At 37.1% G+C, this 17,934-nt stretch overlaps 1 protein-coding gene across 6 annotated transcripts in view; it reads right to left on the reverse strand.

Moving 5' to 3' along the window:
- LOC126923460 (uncharacterized) overlaps positions 1 to 17,934 on the reverse strand; it is a 193,333-nt gene that overhangs the window by 61,183 nt on the left and 114,216 nt on the right. For 4 of the 6 annotated variants that reach the window (XM_050736932.1, XM_050736927.1, XM_050736930.1 and 1 more), the window contains 3 exons: positions 10,589 to 10,737; positions 10,366 to 10,509; positions 9,194 to 9,377 (listed from right to left, as the gene is read on the reverse strand). In XM_050736932.1, coding sequence (XP_050592889.1) covers positions 9,194 to 9,377; positions 10,366 to 10,509; positions 10,589 to 10,737 — 477 coding nt within the window. The remainder of the gene's footprint in view (positions 1 to 9,193; positions 9,378 to 10,365; positions 10,510 to 10,588; positions 10,738 to 17,934) is intronic. The other 2 variants (XM_050736929.1, XM_050736928.1) reach the window with 2 other exon arrangements.

The following is a 17,934-nucleotide window of genomic DNA, read 5'->3' on the forward strand; positions in this document are numbered from 1 at the left end:
CCGTAATAATAATACGAGATTTCCTCTCGTCTGCCAACGAAAGATCCGCAAGAAAACAGTTTTCCGTGGACGTTTATTCATCTCGTAGCCAGCCAGTATATGCAAACACGAGCGTCCTTTATTTCTTCGTCTCGACGATTCGCCGGCTTTTTCCCTCGCTTTATTCGTCTCTGAGCGAGCAAACAAGGGGGGGCGAGGAAAGATAAGTAACGTTAATAACCTAAGGAAACTGATTTGAATTCCTTGCACTGGCGAGTTACCTCTGCCGGCAGACGCGACGTTTCGTTCGCATTTTTCACCACCTCCTGAGAATTCTGCCTCGAACGCGAGCTGCCTGATCGTTTTCGCGAGCAGCACTCAACCGCTGCTAAAATATTATGCTCGCTACGAAAATAGAGAATATACGAGGCGCACGGGGAACGGCCATAAAGTTGTACAGGTAAAAAGCTTTTGATTATCCCTTGTAAAAAGCTTCTTTGTTTTCTGCCCCTTTGAAAGGTATTCTTGGAACTACGAATTTTCCCCGACATCGATGCACAGAAGCACCGATCCTTCTACGAATCCATTTTGCAAAGCACAGGTACGCCGACAAAAATAACGCGGCAATTCACGTGATCGTCGATTAGAAATTTCATACGTTCGTTGCTAGTAAGGCGCGCGTTTCGAGGAAATTCATCGTACGATTAAACAAAATAACGTGCCAATATGTTGGAACATTCCTTGTTAAATAAGAGAGTCCTTGATTGAGGAAACGTGTAATTTTAAACTTATTCGTTATTTTTTTTACTTCTTTTGTTTGCCTGGACATAAAATGTACAATATTTCGTCATTGTAACATTGTTACATCAGAGTCCGATAACGAAGTAAAACGAGTATCATTGTGTCAAGCAAAATTCAATTTAGCACTCGAAGCGTAAATTACACCGTCTCTCTTTCATCTGTAGTAACAAAAAGAGAAAAAAAAACAAAGTATAGAAGCGAGGAAACTTTTTAATATTCCTCTCTTTTACGAGCAAGAAGCGAGTGATTAAAAGAAGGTAGCTACTTTGACTACGTCGTTACCCAGCACTAATTAATTCAGACGTTTGTGATTCGCGAAAGAAAACTGCGATATCCTCCGTTTTTAATCTTCGTCCTTTCAGGAGAAAAAACAGGTCCGTTACGTGCGATATTTGACCAAATCGCACCTCTAAATTACAAGCTTCTAATTTATCCTCGCCAAACTTTGTCTTCGTTATATTCTCAGCTTGTCGACTTAAATAAAACAAACAAATCCGCCAGAGGCGGACACGTTAGCCCCCTTTTCGCTTCAGTTTCTTTATTTCCTCCTTTTTCTTTGTTTCTTTTTCCTTTTTTTGCCCCTACTTCACACCGTCGTCGAGCTGGTTCTTTTTTTCAGGAAAGCGACAACTGAATTTTCTGTTGCCGCTGTCAAGACCACCGCTTTCTGCCTTGTATCTTCAATTATAAAATAAAGGACGCTCGTTTTCGCGTTCAATTTCTCTGTCCTCTGAGTCACTTGTAGTTTAGGAGGAAAGCAGATTACACGGATGGGGAAAACATCGCGCAGCGTGGAAAAACTAGAGAAAATTGCAGAGAGATCCTTGAACCATTAAATCTCGAAATTGTCTTTCACTTTTATTTTCCTACTGGAAGGCCATATGCACCGGTCTTTTTTCGATGCTCGTTGCTGGAAATCCAGCAAAGTCTCGCCCTCTCTCTTCTCTCTCTACACGTCTACAATTTACCCACGCAAATTACGCGGCGATGACTTGAAATTACCCACAGTTGGTGGCATTTCGAGTTCAAAAGTTTGCTTCAATCATCGTCACTATGCAGGAAAAACATCGGTTAGTTGTGGCACAGCTATGATTTACGCCAATTTACCGGCCTTCGTGCCACGCATACGCGTAATGAGCGCATTAAGTGGCTCGTTAACCAATCAGACTGCAGAGAAACCGCGTTTTCTCGGTTTGACTAGTTGATTTCTACTTTTTTCGATGGCTTAATGAATTGGATTTTCAACGAGGTGAACTCGCCGAATATTATTCTGTTCGAAATATTAAATAACGTGATTGAAGTTTCGTCTAAAGCCAGGTTCGTTGTATTTTTCTTGTTCCAGAAGAGAAAAAGGATGTTCGTTGTATCGTACAATCGATCTGAATCACATCGTCGCAGAGGAACTACATCCAATCGAATCACCAAGTTAAAGAACCGACGATCATTTTGCAAGAAAACACATTAATCTCGATATATCAGGTCTGTAAATATGAAACCGGAATTTGCCTATAGATGGCCCTAGCCGATAATGTAGTTATCACTAAACTGCGTCATTGATGTCAAAAGTCTTTGTTGACATCTCACAAACATTTTCGACTCAGAATAATACAAGTTTCATACAACAGCATAGTTTGTAATAGCGTTGAACGTGTGGAATTTTGTGCCTGGAAACTACGATTTGCGGACAGCATTGATTTTCTGTTACCATTTGAAGAAAACTGTTGCAGAATCACATCGAATGCTTGTCGAAGCTTACGGTGAGCATGCTCTTGGTAAATCACAGTGCTTTGAGTGGCTTAAAAAATTCAGAAGTGGCAATTTTGACGCGAGGAACGAAGAACGTGGAACGTGGAACGTGATCTATTATGAGCTGTTAAAATCTGGCGAAACCGTCAATACTGAGCGCTACCGACAACAAATGATCGATTTGAATCAAGCTTTGCGTGAAAAACGACCAGAATATCGAAAAAAGCAACGCAAAGTAATGTTGCTTCATGATAATGCACCATCACATACGGCAAAACCGGTCAAGGAAACGATTGAAGCGTTCAGTTGGGAAATACTTTCGCATGCGGCTTACTCACCACACCTGGCTCCGTCCGATTACTATTTATTTGCATCGATGGGACACGCACTTTCTGACCAGCACTTCGCTTCTTACGAAAATGTACGAAAATGGCTCGATGATTGGTTTGCCTCAAAAGAGCGACAGTTTTTTTGGCGTGGCATCCACCAATTGCCAGACAGGTGGGAAAAATGTATAGCTAGCGATGGGCAATACTTCGAATAAAATATTTTTAATCATTTTCATACAAAATAAACGTGTATTTTCTATACAAAAATTCCGGTTTCATATTTACATACCTGGTAGTGAACGATGCATTCTCGCTTGAACTATATTTTGTAAAGCACAAAAAGCGTACGATGAAGAAAAGAAATAACCATCAGGATATTTTAAAATAATCGCTTTGCTAATAAGAATACGAAGATCGAAACGATATGACAGAACATTTTTCAAACTGATCAAATAGAACGATGGAAGTCTCGCTTCGAAGACTCGAGAAATTTAACAGCAGTTGTTCTCCTTCTCGCCAGCTCCTCGAGAAACGAATTGCAAGACGAAACCGAATTACAAATGCTTCGAATGAATTTGACGTACGATTTGCAAGTGGTATTGTTCGATGATTTAATTGAGAACATTGCGCGAATCGTTGCACGAGCTAGAACTCCGCCGTTATGATTTATTCCTTTGATATCTGATCGAACAACATGAATTTCGTTGCATCGCGTTGTTCCGAGGAAACTTGCCAACTATAAATAATTTTCAACGCCAGCACAGACTAGATAATTGCTTTTCCTCTTGGCTCGGGGATAAGGTTTCAGACTTGATGGCCAAGGAAAGGTCAGACACAAGAGAAGATAACGTTAACTGTGATAAAAATCCACCTACTCGGACGAGTCAGATTCGACTATATTTCCTCTATGCAGGTCGATGCGGCTTTAAGATTAAATATATTATTCCTTCGAGAAATAAAAGAGCAAAGAATATATAGAAGATATATAGGAGACATAAAGAACGTAGAGACAAGAAGATATGTTAGAAAATCCGATCCTCGAGAGAATAATTAATATTTTTACGAATAAAAGTTCGTAAAAACTTCACGATAAATAGCCTGATAAGGTGTTAATTATCAACGTCTATCTGTCGGGGGTAGAGTACGATGTAACAAATCGTAGAGAGAGAGAAACGAAACGCAAGTAGAAGAAGTTGTTCGTGGTCAGACACGGCAGGGAAGATCTGATTAGCTGCTATTATGTTCTTTTGTATCTTTCTTTGTTCGATGATAAATTACCTTTTTACAATAAATGCTGTAAAGATAGAAACGGCGAGAAACGTACTAATAACTTCTCCTCGATGTACAATTATTTATTAATTAACATCGAAATAAGAAAATAAAGCGTTGCTAGTGTCAAGAGAAATGAAATAATTTTTTAAACTAAAACACACAGGATGTTGCACACTTTTCCTCACGAGACTTAATCAACGCGTATTCTTCGTGTACTGTGCGTTCCAGAAAAAGAAGAAGGAGATCGTATGGATTCTCATATGAGTAGAGTGAACTTTGAAAGAAGTACTTGTGTATCAAACAAGAATTAATCTACACAGCGTGTTTAACACATTGACTGCCACGACACCTGTAATCAGGTGTCAGCAAAGTTTCTGGTCGGGCCACGTAACCCATATTCGGGTGTCGCTTATTTGACTACTTGCGAAGGATCGTCGTAGGTATTTGAAAAGATATTCCATAATAATAAAACTGTTGAATTGTTATAAAAGTAATACGAAAATGGTTTATTAAAAAATTATTTAGAATGTAAAACTTTAAAGCATTCTATACAAAGCTGAGGTTGGTCAGGACAATTTGGACAATAAGTTGTTGTTTTCCTCAAATTCTTTCGTGCCTTTGCTCGATCCATTCGACGTCTTTTATTTGCATAACATAGTTTGCATGCGCGTCTAATGCTTCTTCCGGAATCATTTTTCCGAACGGCGATATTATGCTGACTCCGTCGAAGACGAGGATTTTTTGTATTTTCAGACAACACTAATAATTTTGCAACTAATAATTGTCTAAATATTCTAATATTTATATTCCTCCTTGTTGCAATTTTTTAAACCGTCAAAGCGTTTACAACAGAAATTCCCAGAAGGAGTTGAATGGCAAGTTTTCTGTACCATTTGATTCCTTTTCTAATTGTGGTGGCATCAGAAACCATTTGGTCGGAATAATCTATACCACACTTTCCTTCCTTATATTCAACAACAGCTAATGGTTTTAATGTTGCGAATAAACGAAACGAGAGATCATTCTTGAGACAACCGCTTCAGCGACTCGCATTACTAAAATATCGATGGGAGCACCTAGCAGAGAACGCTTGGTACTGCTGCACGCCTGCCCTGACGGAGATTTCTTTGAAAACACGCGTAGCAGTCAACGTGTAAAGAAAGAACATGATTGACGATACATTTGTAGTATCGTGGACGAGGGGCTTGGAGGGTATCATGCGAATTATAAACAAGCGGTTGCTGAATATGTGCGTGATGGGGCTAAGACAATAAGACAAGGGGTTGCTAAGGGACATAAACGAATTAACAGCAGTATGAGTTGAGAAGCCAGAGAGTGCGGATTGCGTTGTCGAGATAGTGTTGTTAGCGTTGTTGAGAGAGATTTGAGTCCATGGTGACGAGAGTTGTTAATTAATTATCTTGTTGTCTTAATTATAACACGTTGTTGTGATTATTTCATGTTAAATAACCATCATTTACTGTTTAATCAACATCTGTTTAATCTATTTATTATAAATAAACTAATCATAATAGTTTATGATACTACACATTAGTTTACATTTTACTATCTTTATGGAATATTAGTATAAAACTAATACAATATTGATATTTATAGATATGTTTAGATAGAACTTTAAGAGCAATAAAGTTTGATAAATAATTTTTGCACGATAATTTAAAAAGATGAAAAAATCCTGATATTTTTCAGACAAAGTGGTAAAAATATATAAATATTTGTTGTAAAGTGATATAATCAAAATTCAACTTGAGACAATAATAAATTCAATTTTTAATCACTGTCAATCTCGTATTGACAGGTTCGCTATTATTAATACCTGATCATTACATTGATTGTTATAATTTATTTCTGTCTTCTATTATAATAACCCCAAGCTCCCTTCGTATCATTTTTATTCCGACTTTTTAATAGAACTTCCAGCGATCTATCTATAATAAAACACTTTAATCTGATACTTGTAAAATATACTAATAAAGTTTCGTAAAAAAAAAACGAAAAGAAACTGCAAGTTCTTCGTAGCCCAGAAAATCAAACAAAAAGAAAAGTTCGATATACGAAAAACTTTATTCCGCTGGATCACAGCGAAACAATCGATGGAATATCAAATTTATCCGAATCGCGGTTAGTCGACGGCTTAAAATCGGCGATGCACGGCTAAGTATTTTTCTTGTCCGTAAGCTTTCGAATTCGCGGCAATATCGCGTTGCGTGTTTTGTTTCCCCGAGCTGGCCGTCTAGGTTCGTCGAAAACCGGGTCGCATCCATTTGCAAATTAAACTTCTACACCCTGGTGGATTGTTCCGCGCGAGCAAAGCTTACATACAGTGTCTTGCGAAAGTATTCCAACCACTTATCGTGGAAAATTTGTCTAAATATATTTACGTGTTTTACATGAAGCCTTTTCTAAACTTCATTAGCTCTTAACGAAGCAGGACTATTGCGATTATGTTGGCAAAATTTGGAAACGATCCGAGAAAAAATCGTGGTAAATCTTTGTGAATATATCGTACGCGTTGTACGAAACATTTTCAAATTCCATTAACATTCTAACGAGACACTGGCATCGTGATTACATTGGTCAAATTTGAAGGCAATTCGGAAATGTACGTAGAAGTCACAAGATATTTATGGGTGCGAGTATTTGAAACACTTAACGTGGAGAATTTTTGTGAATGCTTTGTATGTATTATAGAAAGAATTCTGAACTGTCATTAACATTCTAACGAGACACTGCTGCCACGAATATGTTGGACAAACTTGAAAGCAATTCTACAACGCGTATAAAAGTTACAAGACAGTTGCGCCTATCGCGATCATACATCGAGTAGACAATTAATTTTACAGCAGGAACACAACTTATAGTTAAACATTGGAAATATCGAAGTTTATCAATACAACGATCATTATCCTTCGATTGGATAATAGCGGAATTAAATAGCAACATTAGAATAATAGAATTATAATTGACTTACAACTGCTTTTAGACAGAATTATAAATCGAATGATAACTGTTTAAATACTTCAATTTACTTACATTACAATGCATTTGCACTAAATACCTCGTAATTTCTATATAAATTCTCCGAATCGTTTCAAATTTAATCAATATGATCACGACAGTGGTTATAACGTTAATTAAATTCTGTCTCATTATAATATTAATGAAATTTCACAACGTTCCGTATAACGTGTTCGCAAAACATTTTCATAAGCGTTGAAATACTTTCATCAGCTACTGTACGTCCCTTTTTCTCCCTCGTACGTTCCGTTCTGTATGAACCTGCATGTTTTTCCGTCACCTGTCACGCGATAGATCTCTGCTCTTGTTTTCATCGCCGTGCTATTCACGAACTCTATGTATCCACGGATTTTAAAATAATGTCTATCGATCGTTGGAGGACACGTCGATGCGTTTCACGGGGATAACGCTACTTTATTAAGGGAGCACGAGGGTGACTCGACGTCGGCCATGTAATTTTAACGGAGCAGAAGCTGGGTCGTTTCTCGGGGAAAAGCTATTGTCTCGTTTGGGTATAGCTTTTCTTTAGAGGCTCGAACTAGCCTGTTTTCTCTTCGATGAGAGATAACAATGATTTGTCAAGAGATACGGCCAATTTCCAGCAGAATAAAAGCCAGAGATGCCACAAGTTAAGTTTCCGATGAGCTCGTTTGTCCGGAATAGGAACCTGGCTGGATCATCTTTTTTTCCCTTCATTTACTTGCACGCTACGAGAGATGCCGTTATTCATTTTAATTAATGCTTTTAGCTATGAGTGCTCTTTGCGCTGGTGTTATGTTGCGTGCACGTGATATTGGTTTTACGAAGCTTCCTATTAGCTACAGAGTTTTCTGTCGTCGATCTCGCAAGACAAACTGATCGGTTCCACTTTTTGTACATTTCGTTTTATTCCATTTCATAAGCACGCGATTAACGTTCGATTGTCAGCAACGAATTACTTATTTATCGCGAGAAAATTACATAAATCATAGATTATATATGATCATAATCGCCTATAGTAAATCGTAATTATCCAAGATAAATTTAAGATGTGGCGTCTACAGCGTCGTCGGCTAGACAACGCTCGAGTTTGTGGAGTCGATCGGCTCCTGAACGGTTCAATTATTCATCGCATCGATGAAGAAGAAACTTGTTGTAAATCACGTGTAATTGTCGTTAGGAAAATAATATAAAAGATGTTGCTGTCAGACATGGCGAATAATTAGAATATTCGTTTGATTTTTGCACAGGCCTTCCATTTCGAAGGAAACGTTAGGTTGAAAATATTGCGTTAAAACTACATTGGAAATATAAATTTGCCATTGGAAGAATTTCAAAGACCATATCTACTGTTCCACCTGTCTACCTTTCAATTACACACCGTTCGAACAAAAGAGCCACGATAACTGCAATTCGAAGATTCGAAACTTGCTGAACCGGTAGCTCAGTCACCCGTAAAGCGCGCAGAATAATATTTAAATTATCTCGATTAAACGTACGATATTTCAAACGACTGAAACGTCATACTGCACCAATATCATTACGCCACTATCGTTTTCCATACGCGCCACCGATATTATCGTCCGCTGCAATTCCACCAACCAACTAACTCTACTGTCTCGTTAAATTAACGCGAATCAATCATTCGATATTGCAAAAGCGGAGTTGAAGGTAACCGGTGAATTTATCAGTGGCGATTCGGTGGAAACTCAGGACCTTGGAACTAGAAATCCTCCGCTTGACGACGAACCATCCGGTAAAAGCGATTCAGTGTCTGCGTATCAACTTCGATGTTGCGAAAAGTAATAACTCGTACGTAATTTGTTGCGAAACAAGTCTCGTTCCGATAAAAGTTCGTCGAAGGACGCTTCCGGAGTAGTCGAAGCTGTCCGTTCTGCGGCAATGGTCTCAAACCAATTTCTTTTTTCTTTTATTTTTTTGGTTTCTTCCTCTTCTTTCTCCTCCTCCTCCTCCTCCTGCCTTTCTCGAGTCTCCGCAGCGACGTCCTGTATTTTAAGAATTTGACGATGGCCGATTTCGTGACATACCTTTCCCAGGAGAGCCTTCGTGGAATTTCATCGCTCGGAGTGAAGCTTGGCCTCTGGTTCAAGAGCCTCGCCAATCTGGTCAAAGGTTGAGAACCGCCGATGCTGGAGGTACTCAGCCTGCCGCTTCTCGTCGAGTGTTCCTTTGAGGATTCTCGCGTTGGTCCGGAGTCCGAGACGCGACGTTCTGCGAATAAATAAGGAGAAAGGGTGGAGAAGGATTTTCATAAAAAGAGAAACAGAAAAAGGTGTGAATAAGAAAACTGATTACGAGATGTCAGCATGGAATTTATGATATTTCTAGTTGACTCGATGGTATCAGCCAAGTGGCTATTGATCCCTTTTATGATGGAAGACCCTTGAGACTGTTACGCTAGGATTTCGATTATCAGAGCACCGATTAGTGGAACGATTTATGCAAAATTTTTGGGATAAAGAGAAAGAGAGTTTCTAGAAATGTTCACGTTGCAAGACGCCGGTAGGAAATTTACCTTATTTTAGGCTGACTCGTTATCATTAGATAACGCGCGCTAGGTAAATTAAGACATTAAATAAACATATATCGCGATACTATTTATTTATATTAAATTTTATGGATTTAAAATTAATAAATTCGACCTCATCGATTAGATTTATACGATAGAAAACTCTCGAAACTCCCGTGATAGAATCCGTATTATCGGAACGCCGATTAACAGAACGATCAATTTGCGGATAGATAAAGTAAGAGAGGCAGGATTCTGGTGGAAAAGAAGGGATATGAAAATGATTACGAAATGACGATAGGGAATTTACGTTATTTTTCCGTCGACTTGCCACTGCTAGATCTTCATGGAAATGTACCGCGTTCATCGTACAAGGCATCGTAGTAAGCTCGTGTATAGTAGAATTTGGATTACCATAATACCGATTAATGGAACGATCGATTATCGGAATATCGATTTATGAGAAATTTGACGATAGCTCTTTGTAAGGAAGACTAGAGTACAGGAATAGAAATGGAAAGAAATCGAAGAGCACAAAAGCAAGTGCACGATAACGTACTAATGTATTCCAAGTAGCGATTTTTCCTAAAGAAGATCTTTCTATTGCAACGAATGCAATTCCACGGATTAGGGATATCAAGCGGTAAGACGATTGATCACCTCGTTTTGAATAAATTCTCGATATTTTACCTATCGTGTCGTCTGTGAACGATATCCTCGGTGTTAGTAGCTTGGTGCAATGGGAAACGGTACTGCCACGTTTCGTCGAAGTTCCACTCTCCGGAACCGATAAACCCGCTGACGCTGCTGTAATCATTAGCAAAGCGTTGTATTCTTTAAGCGGTAAATAGCGCCAATAGGAAGCCAAGTAGAAAGCGTGCTTAATCAATCGATAATTATTTAATTAACATACCGTTGTAACGGGCATCGATCTGTGCTTGAAGGATGCTCAAACCAGGCGCGACTATGGCTGGCAAAGTTCTGGAACGCAAGAGGGGTGCTGGACGTCCTCCAGGACCTCGCGCACCTCTGCTTTCCGTCTTGCATTCTACCGTGGGGATGCTGGAAACAAACAGACGATATCATTGTAGCGTTTCCGCAATCTCGCGGTATTTTTTCATGTGACACGTGGTAAGCGAACTTTCTGCCAGGATGTTTCGCGACAATTTGAATATGGAAATATTCAGCGATGAAACATTAATAATGTTAATAAGATGGGAAATTTTGAAACTTGGAATATTATTTGGTCGTTATTAATTTCGACGTTTTGGGCGAAGTATTATTTTTCCCATGTTTGGAAAGCGAATTATTACTTGCTTAATATCATTTAGTTATTATTATCAAGTTTGACGATTCTGAGAGATATTATTCCATCATAGTTGGAAATTAAACTATTACCTTCTAGTTATTACGTGTGTTTATCCCACTTGAAGATTTTACTATCATTTAGCTATTATTATTAACGTCGACGTTTCTTCGAAACATTATTTTTACCATATTCCGAAATTAAATTATTAGTAGTTTGCTATTATTTGTTCATCTCACTTGGAAACTTTAATGTCTTTTAGCTATTTTTCTTTCAATTATTTTATCATAATTTTTGGAAATTGAATTATTAGTTGTTTGTTATTCACCGTTTTAATATGTACGAATTTTTATCGTACAATTTCTACGAAGAGACGTAGGAGGCAGTTTCGACAGCGATACAAAGTTATAATTACGTACACTATACGATAAGAGCACAATGGAACAGAACGAAATAGAGTTCAATCTCTACAATTCAAGGAATAACCCATGTATTAACCTCGCTATACAATAGCAGAAGAAAGAAAGTTTCAAGTTGTTAGATAATGTATTTCGCGTATGTTCATATATCAACAACTTCTGTATCAGTAATTTCTCGTCACATTGCCTACAGTCACCTATTTTACAGTACAATGTGCATCATATCTATTCACCGCTGCAGTGTAAAAATGATTGTAATTCTTAAAATTATAATATCTTTTGTACCACTAAAATTTATGCTTGCTTTTGTCCGCCACTTATTCTCCACATCTACATACATTTTACAACATCTTTCACTCCGACCAAACTACGCTCTCAAATTCCACTTTCCCTTTGTCCATCCACGTATTCCCAGCGCCATTGTGTCTAACAACGCGTGTAACCACCATAGCAAAACCATGAGCACGGCATATAAAGAAATTCTACTTTTCTAAATCGTTTTTTCTAAATTTCTCACACTGTAAACAAGTTAATAATTATTTTCATTCTATTTCAGAGATTCCCAGCTCTCTATTTTCCTTTCCAAGCTTTTGGAAAACTGATCTATAGCGAAGAAGAGAAAAATCAAGCCCAAGCATAGACACTTTTTACGTGCTAGGACTACGGTAATTCGAGAAAAAGGCTCAGTGGCAACGACCTGAGGTAACCCTTGGAACGAACGAAGGAAGCCGGGTGACACGAGATCAGGATTACGGATCCTAGCTCGCAGGAAGTTCATCTACCGGTCGACCACTTTGTCTCCTCCGCGAACCAACGACTTCCTTTTATCATTCTCCCCCCACCCCTGCCTCCGATAATTACGCCGATGCGTACAAAAGCAACGAACCAGCTTAACAATGGGGTCCCTTCTGTTTCGACGATTGAACAGAAATTTATTAAGCGGACGAAGAAGAGCATTAGAAGACGTTGGGAAATAAATTCTGCAAAGAAGATCGTTCCACCTTTTATTTACAGTCGGTCTTCGACATCGGAAAATTAGACGAGATCGCTATGAAATTGATTTTCGTCGCTGACTTTGGTGACGTGAAAGTATCGCGAGCGGTTTGTTTGGATTTTATTTTTTATACCGATTCGTTTCTGTGATAATTGTAAATTAGCAGAAATACTTTGTAGGTGATTTTTAATTGCTCTATAGACGAACGTATGTTCGATGAATAAAATGGCAATAGTTTATAATTTAGTATTTAATTTGGTCGCTATATACGTTTCCTTTTTCAATTTCGATGAATCGAGCAGGGTTATTTAAGAAACTGTCGCAAATAATACCGAATAGCTGTTTTAGGTTTATATTAAAATTGGATCTAAATTTAATGTAAAACTCACGTTGAATTTTCTCATTTTTATTTAGAGATTTTTAGTGTGCAAGCAAGCGTCGGTATCGGTAAAATATTTAAAACAGCGTGGCGAACGATCTGAAGCATTTTTCCTTTTATCTCGCATTGATATAATACATTAAAATCAAAAGTAAACCTGAAGCTGATACGGAAATTGAAAAGCTATCGAGTAAAAGCAACGAACTAAACACCGATATTGATCTAAGGCGAGTACCAAGTTCCATTTATAAATTTCATTCTTTATTCGTTGTCTTTTGTTATCTGAATTTATTTTCCACAAACATTAAGTCCAACTTCTTCTCTAACTATTTCCTGTTTACCTTCCATCGCTTAATTTGCATTTATACAATTAACTTTAGATTAGGTTTACTTCCAATGCAAAATTAAAAGTATGAACTTAAAATCGTTTGCGATGCTTTCTAAATATATTTTGCCTTTCTCTAAACGTATTTCACTTATACTTTCTATTTATATTTAAATAACCCTTTTCGATATATTGGAGCACAAACAAATCCAACAAGATACAAACTAAATCGTAAAAGAAATTCACAAACTTTATGCTTAAAATGGCACACGTACGATAGATTTTTCTCCCTCTACAGCTAAACTTATTCTTCCAGTTTTACTGCCTTATGTTATCGATTCTTTTTATTCGAATAGGTGTTCATTTAACGACTTACCTTCAGTGTCGAATTTTTCATGATACACGTGAGATGATCTTTTATTTTTCTACATTTCAACCGATTCTTCCATTTAATTCTATATTAATTCTTCTGACCGAATAAAGACTCGAATATTACGTCCGTCGTACTTTGGAAGATAAATGCGTCGCGTGATTTTAATCGTCATATACAAAGTATACGCGTTTACGTCTGAATCGCTCGACGATCCAGACGACAATAACGAGACGAGCGTTATAACGACGAACCCGAGCAGTTGTGACGCATTACATAAGGACGATCATGACAACAACAGGTGTCGCGGTTACACTAATTTTGTTTTTACCCTGCTAAGGATAATATAAGACATTTTTCAAAACAATGGTACGATTACACAACAATGAACGTTGTGTGATTGATTAAATAAAATAATAATACCATAGTAAGTTTTGCAGGAAGCCGATATTTTTCAACCAAATTCGATATATATATATGTTATATATACATTGGTTTCTTAATTTGCTTTAAAGACACTTTCTTTATTTTTTTTTTTTTTTTTTTTTTTTTTTTTTTAATTAAAATACAATTTATGTGGTAGTTTTTCTGCGCGATCTTAATTTACGCGGCCAGAAAATTGTTCTACAAGTTTTAAAAGTAACAAGCGTGTGGAAGAATTTATTATATGTTGAAACGCGTCAGTGCTATATGAGATGAGGATAAAAGTACATTACGTTGTGCTATTCATCATACGCGTACATGTCTCTCCTTTAGAAAATTAATTAATTTTTGAGCGAAAATAAATTTTCGTTTTAAGCCACAGATAATTATTTATATCGCATTTGCGTGAAGAAACGAATAATATAATTCCGTGTACTATATTCCATTTCTTTTATCGTTAAATTTATTATTAAAATTATTAATCACTTCCAGATTGAGAAATCTATCAATCAAATATATTCGACAGTGCTAAATAAAAATCTGACAATGGTCAATTTTTATTGTAAAACGAAACAAAAAATCTTTTTTCTATCAATTTCCATTTATGTGTTGTACCACAGATCGCCTCTCCCTGAGAATTTCTTCTCGTTGTTCGTACTCCGCAGACACCTTTGCTGCAAATTTTCGAATATTTTAGTCTCGAAAAGTCGTGGGTCAGATAAAAAGCAAGTTTTGTGTAACGCACGTAATATATTCACGAATATTTTCCAAAGGCTTTCAGATATTTTCACGAGTTACTGTACAGAGGGCGAAGAGAAAAAATGCGGGGGAATTGTTTTCCACAGGAAATTTACGAGTATCCCGAGACACTTGGGGGCTGTCAGGAGAATTTACTTCGAGATCAAAGTTATACGACGAGAACGACGATTATCGTGGGATTACAGCGGAGAAACCTCGTTTTTAAAGCAAACGCGTATACAAGTTTCTCGCCGCTCTCAACATCGTCCGATTAATTTTCAGAATCGTTTAACGGAAAGTAAATTCAACTTTCGAGACTTGCCGCGAAACTTCTCCTGAAAGCTTTCAGAATTTCCACTTTAAGGGGTGTTTTCGACTGTTGGACGAAAAACCAGCGGCCAACGGCTTAGTGAACCGCGTTTTGAGTCGGAAACACGAATCCGCGTAAACGTTTTCCAAACTTAAAGGACATCAACTCGATAGATTTCCCTGTCAGCTACAAGCTTCCTAAGCATACTTTTCCGATTTTTATTATTATCGTTATTGTTATTATTTGTATTATAATCGTATTATGTCTATACGATAGACATTTATAGAGCATTTATTTATTCTTTTACGCATTTATGGAAAATTTGGAGGTGCAAAATTGCACGGAATGTACGTAGTATGTAAAATGATAAAAAGATATATAAAATGTCCAAGGTACAGTGCTTTTTGTAATAGCTGGTAGGTAATAGCTAGCCTTCAGTTCGACAGAAGGATCATGTTCAACATCTTAATTTCTTTATAGAAATTGATAATCTTTCGATTTGGAACGCGACTGATTTTCTTCACGAAGCTTTATTCCTTGAATATGAGTAATACCCAATAATATATTGAACACTGAGCTTTTTTAATCGATTATATACACGTATATACAGGGTGATTGGTAACTGGTGGTACAAGCGCAAAGAGGGCGATTCTACGCGAAAAAAGAAGTCGAAAATATAGAATAAAAATTTTTCGTTTGAGGCTTTGTTTTCGAGAAAATCGACTTTGAATTTTGGTTCGGTACGCGTGCACTTTATCACGTCTCGTTATAACGGATCCCACTGTAGATCGTTGTCTCGATGGATATTATCGCAGTTTAAGTTTGTTTTTGCCGTAACGGAAAATTAGGAATATATAATGAAATAATATGAAGTAACCATAAAGTTTATTATTACAAAAATTGCTGAAAATGTTGCCCATTCTGCCGAAAACATACTTCTGCTCTTCTAATTAAATTTCTATGAACACTTTCTAACGTATTCGATTGTTTTAAAGTATGAAAGGCTACAATAATCTTTTCCGTTATAACGAGACGTGATAAAGTGCACGCGTACCGAGCCAAAATTCAAAGTCGATTTTTTCGAAAACAAAGCCTCAAACGAAAAATTTTTATTCTATATTTTCGACTTATTTTTTCGCGTAGAATCAGCCCCTTTCCGCTTGTACCACCAGTTACCAACCATCCTGTATATATATCTTAATTGATTTTTACTTTATCGATAACAATTACCAAAAAATTAAACAAATCCACTTTGCGTCGCACAATTTTCCATCTTCTACATTATGAAACTTCACTATATTGCGAAGCTAAAATAACTTTTTTCTTTATTATTAAAAATCTTCTTAAGACGAATAATGACAATAAAAATATTAAATGTAAACGTTTCCTCTTTTTCCCCGTAAAATAGGAATCTGCCAAGGTTACTATAGATTTCTTATTAGATAAAAGGAAGACAATCTACGAAGGTAACCTTTTCGAGAAAATTCCTGAAAATTCGAGATATTTTATCCAACTATTTTTCTTTTTTCATTACAGTCCGCGTGTCTGCAATCTACCGCACAATAATAATAATCAGCACAGACGGTGATAACTTAAATCGACACGAATGTGAGTTCACCCAGCGGTGTATCGCCATGATGTTATTTTGCTTATGTCGTTAAATCCGTACGGTGGATAGAAAAAGTGATGTCTCTCTGATCTTTCGTATTCTTCTTTAACGTACAGTAATTTTGTGGCCAGATACTTACTGTGATTCCGCAGCCGTTGTTTATGCAACCTGCTGTGTCTGGCAATCTTTTCTGTTACAGTGGCTAATACTGGTTTCTTTATTTGTTTGTTTGTACGGGATGTACCAATCTTCGTTCAAAAAGCCTCTCAACTTTTTATTTTGCCATCTGTCTATTGATTTTGTATTGGAGTCGGAGGCTAGAATGCCCCATAATTGGCAGGCATACGTCCATATCGGTTCGAGAACAGCTCTATACATCAGCAGTTTGTTCTAGTTTGCCAGCCACCTGTGATTTTTTGCCAATCAATCAACCGCTACAAAGTTCCCTACATCTTTCGTCTAATTGTTCTACTCTTCCGTTAAAAAGATATATAGTCTCCACTATATCTTCTCTACGATATATTAAACAGTTAACTGTGTTTAACGAGTATACACGTCGAACAAAAGCTGTATCTCGGTGCGTTTGCCGTGTATACTCGTCGTCGCTTGTATTTATCAACACACTCCATGACCTAACTCAATCAGAGACTTCTGAAACTAAATTCCGCGGTTAACTGCTTAATAAATAATTATTTATAAATATAATGTGTTTCTATAATTTTTTTAATAAAAGAGATTGCGATAGGAAATTTTACGGTATCCATCTACTTCACATTGGTTCATAGTTTAAACGAATAAATTTAGAAAAATTATATTTTACACAAAAAATGAAGAAAAAGAGAAAAGATCAATCTTCTATCATAACTTTTAAATAAACAGACCTGCGTAGCAAGTTTGTCGCTTAAAAACAAATCATCTTTCTACACATCTCTGTTCTCTTTAAATGTCCTCGACATACTGAGAAAAATACGTTTTTTATCCCTCGCTTCGAGTGCTGCTTTCACCCCTCAAAGTATGGATGATCACCGATAAAAAATACGTCAAATTTCATTTCATGAATTTCATCAAAATCTAGTTATTATCACTTATTATTCTTATTACCTATTAGTTATTAAAACTTGGAAAATCTGTTTCGTAGGTATGCTGCGAGATATTTCAGAGTTTCCTGCTTCCGGTGGTACGTCGTTATTTAATTTTACCGAAGGCTACGTTCGTCCTTTTACCGTTGAAAGTGTATGGGTTCCGTAGCATTGATTTCGATCGTCCACGTTTCCAGCCAATATCCTATTTCGTTGAGACGTTGCTGTAGTTTATTCGAAGCTTCGTGCTGTTAGTCGATAGTCGCGTCGTTGTGGCGAAGGTGGCAGTGAAGGTATCGAGCATTGT

Source organism: Bombus affinis, chromosome 13 (genome assembly GCF_024516045.1).
Source record: "Bombus affinis isolate iyBomAffi1 chromosome 13, iyBomAffi1.2, whole genome shotgun sequence".
Classification (NCBI taxonomy): Eukaryota; Metazoa; Arthropoda; class Insecta; order Hymenoptera; family Apidae; genus Bombus; species Bombus affinis.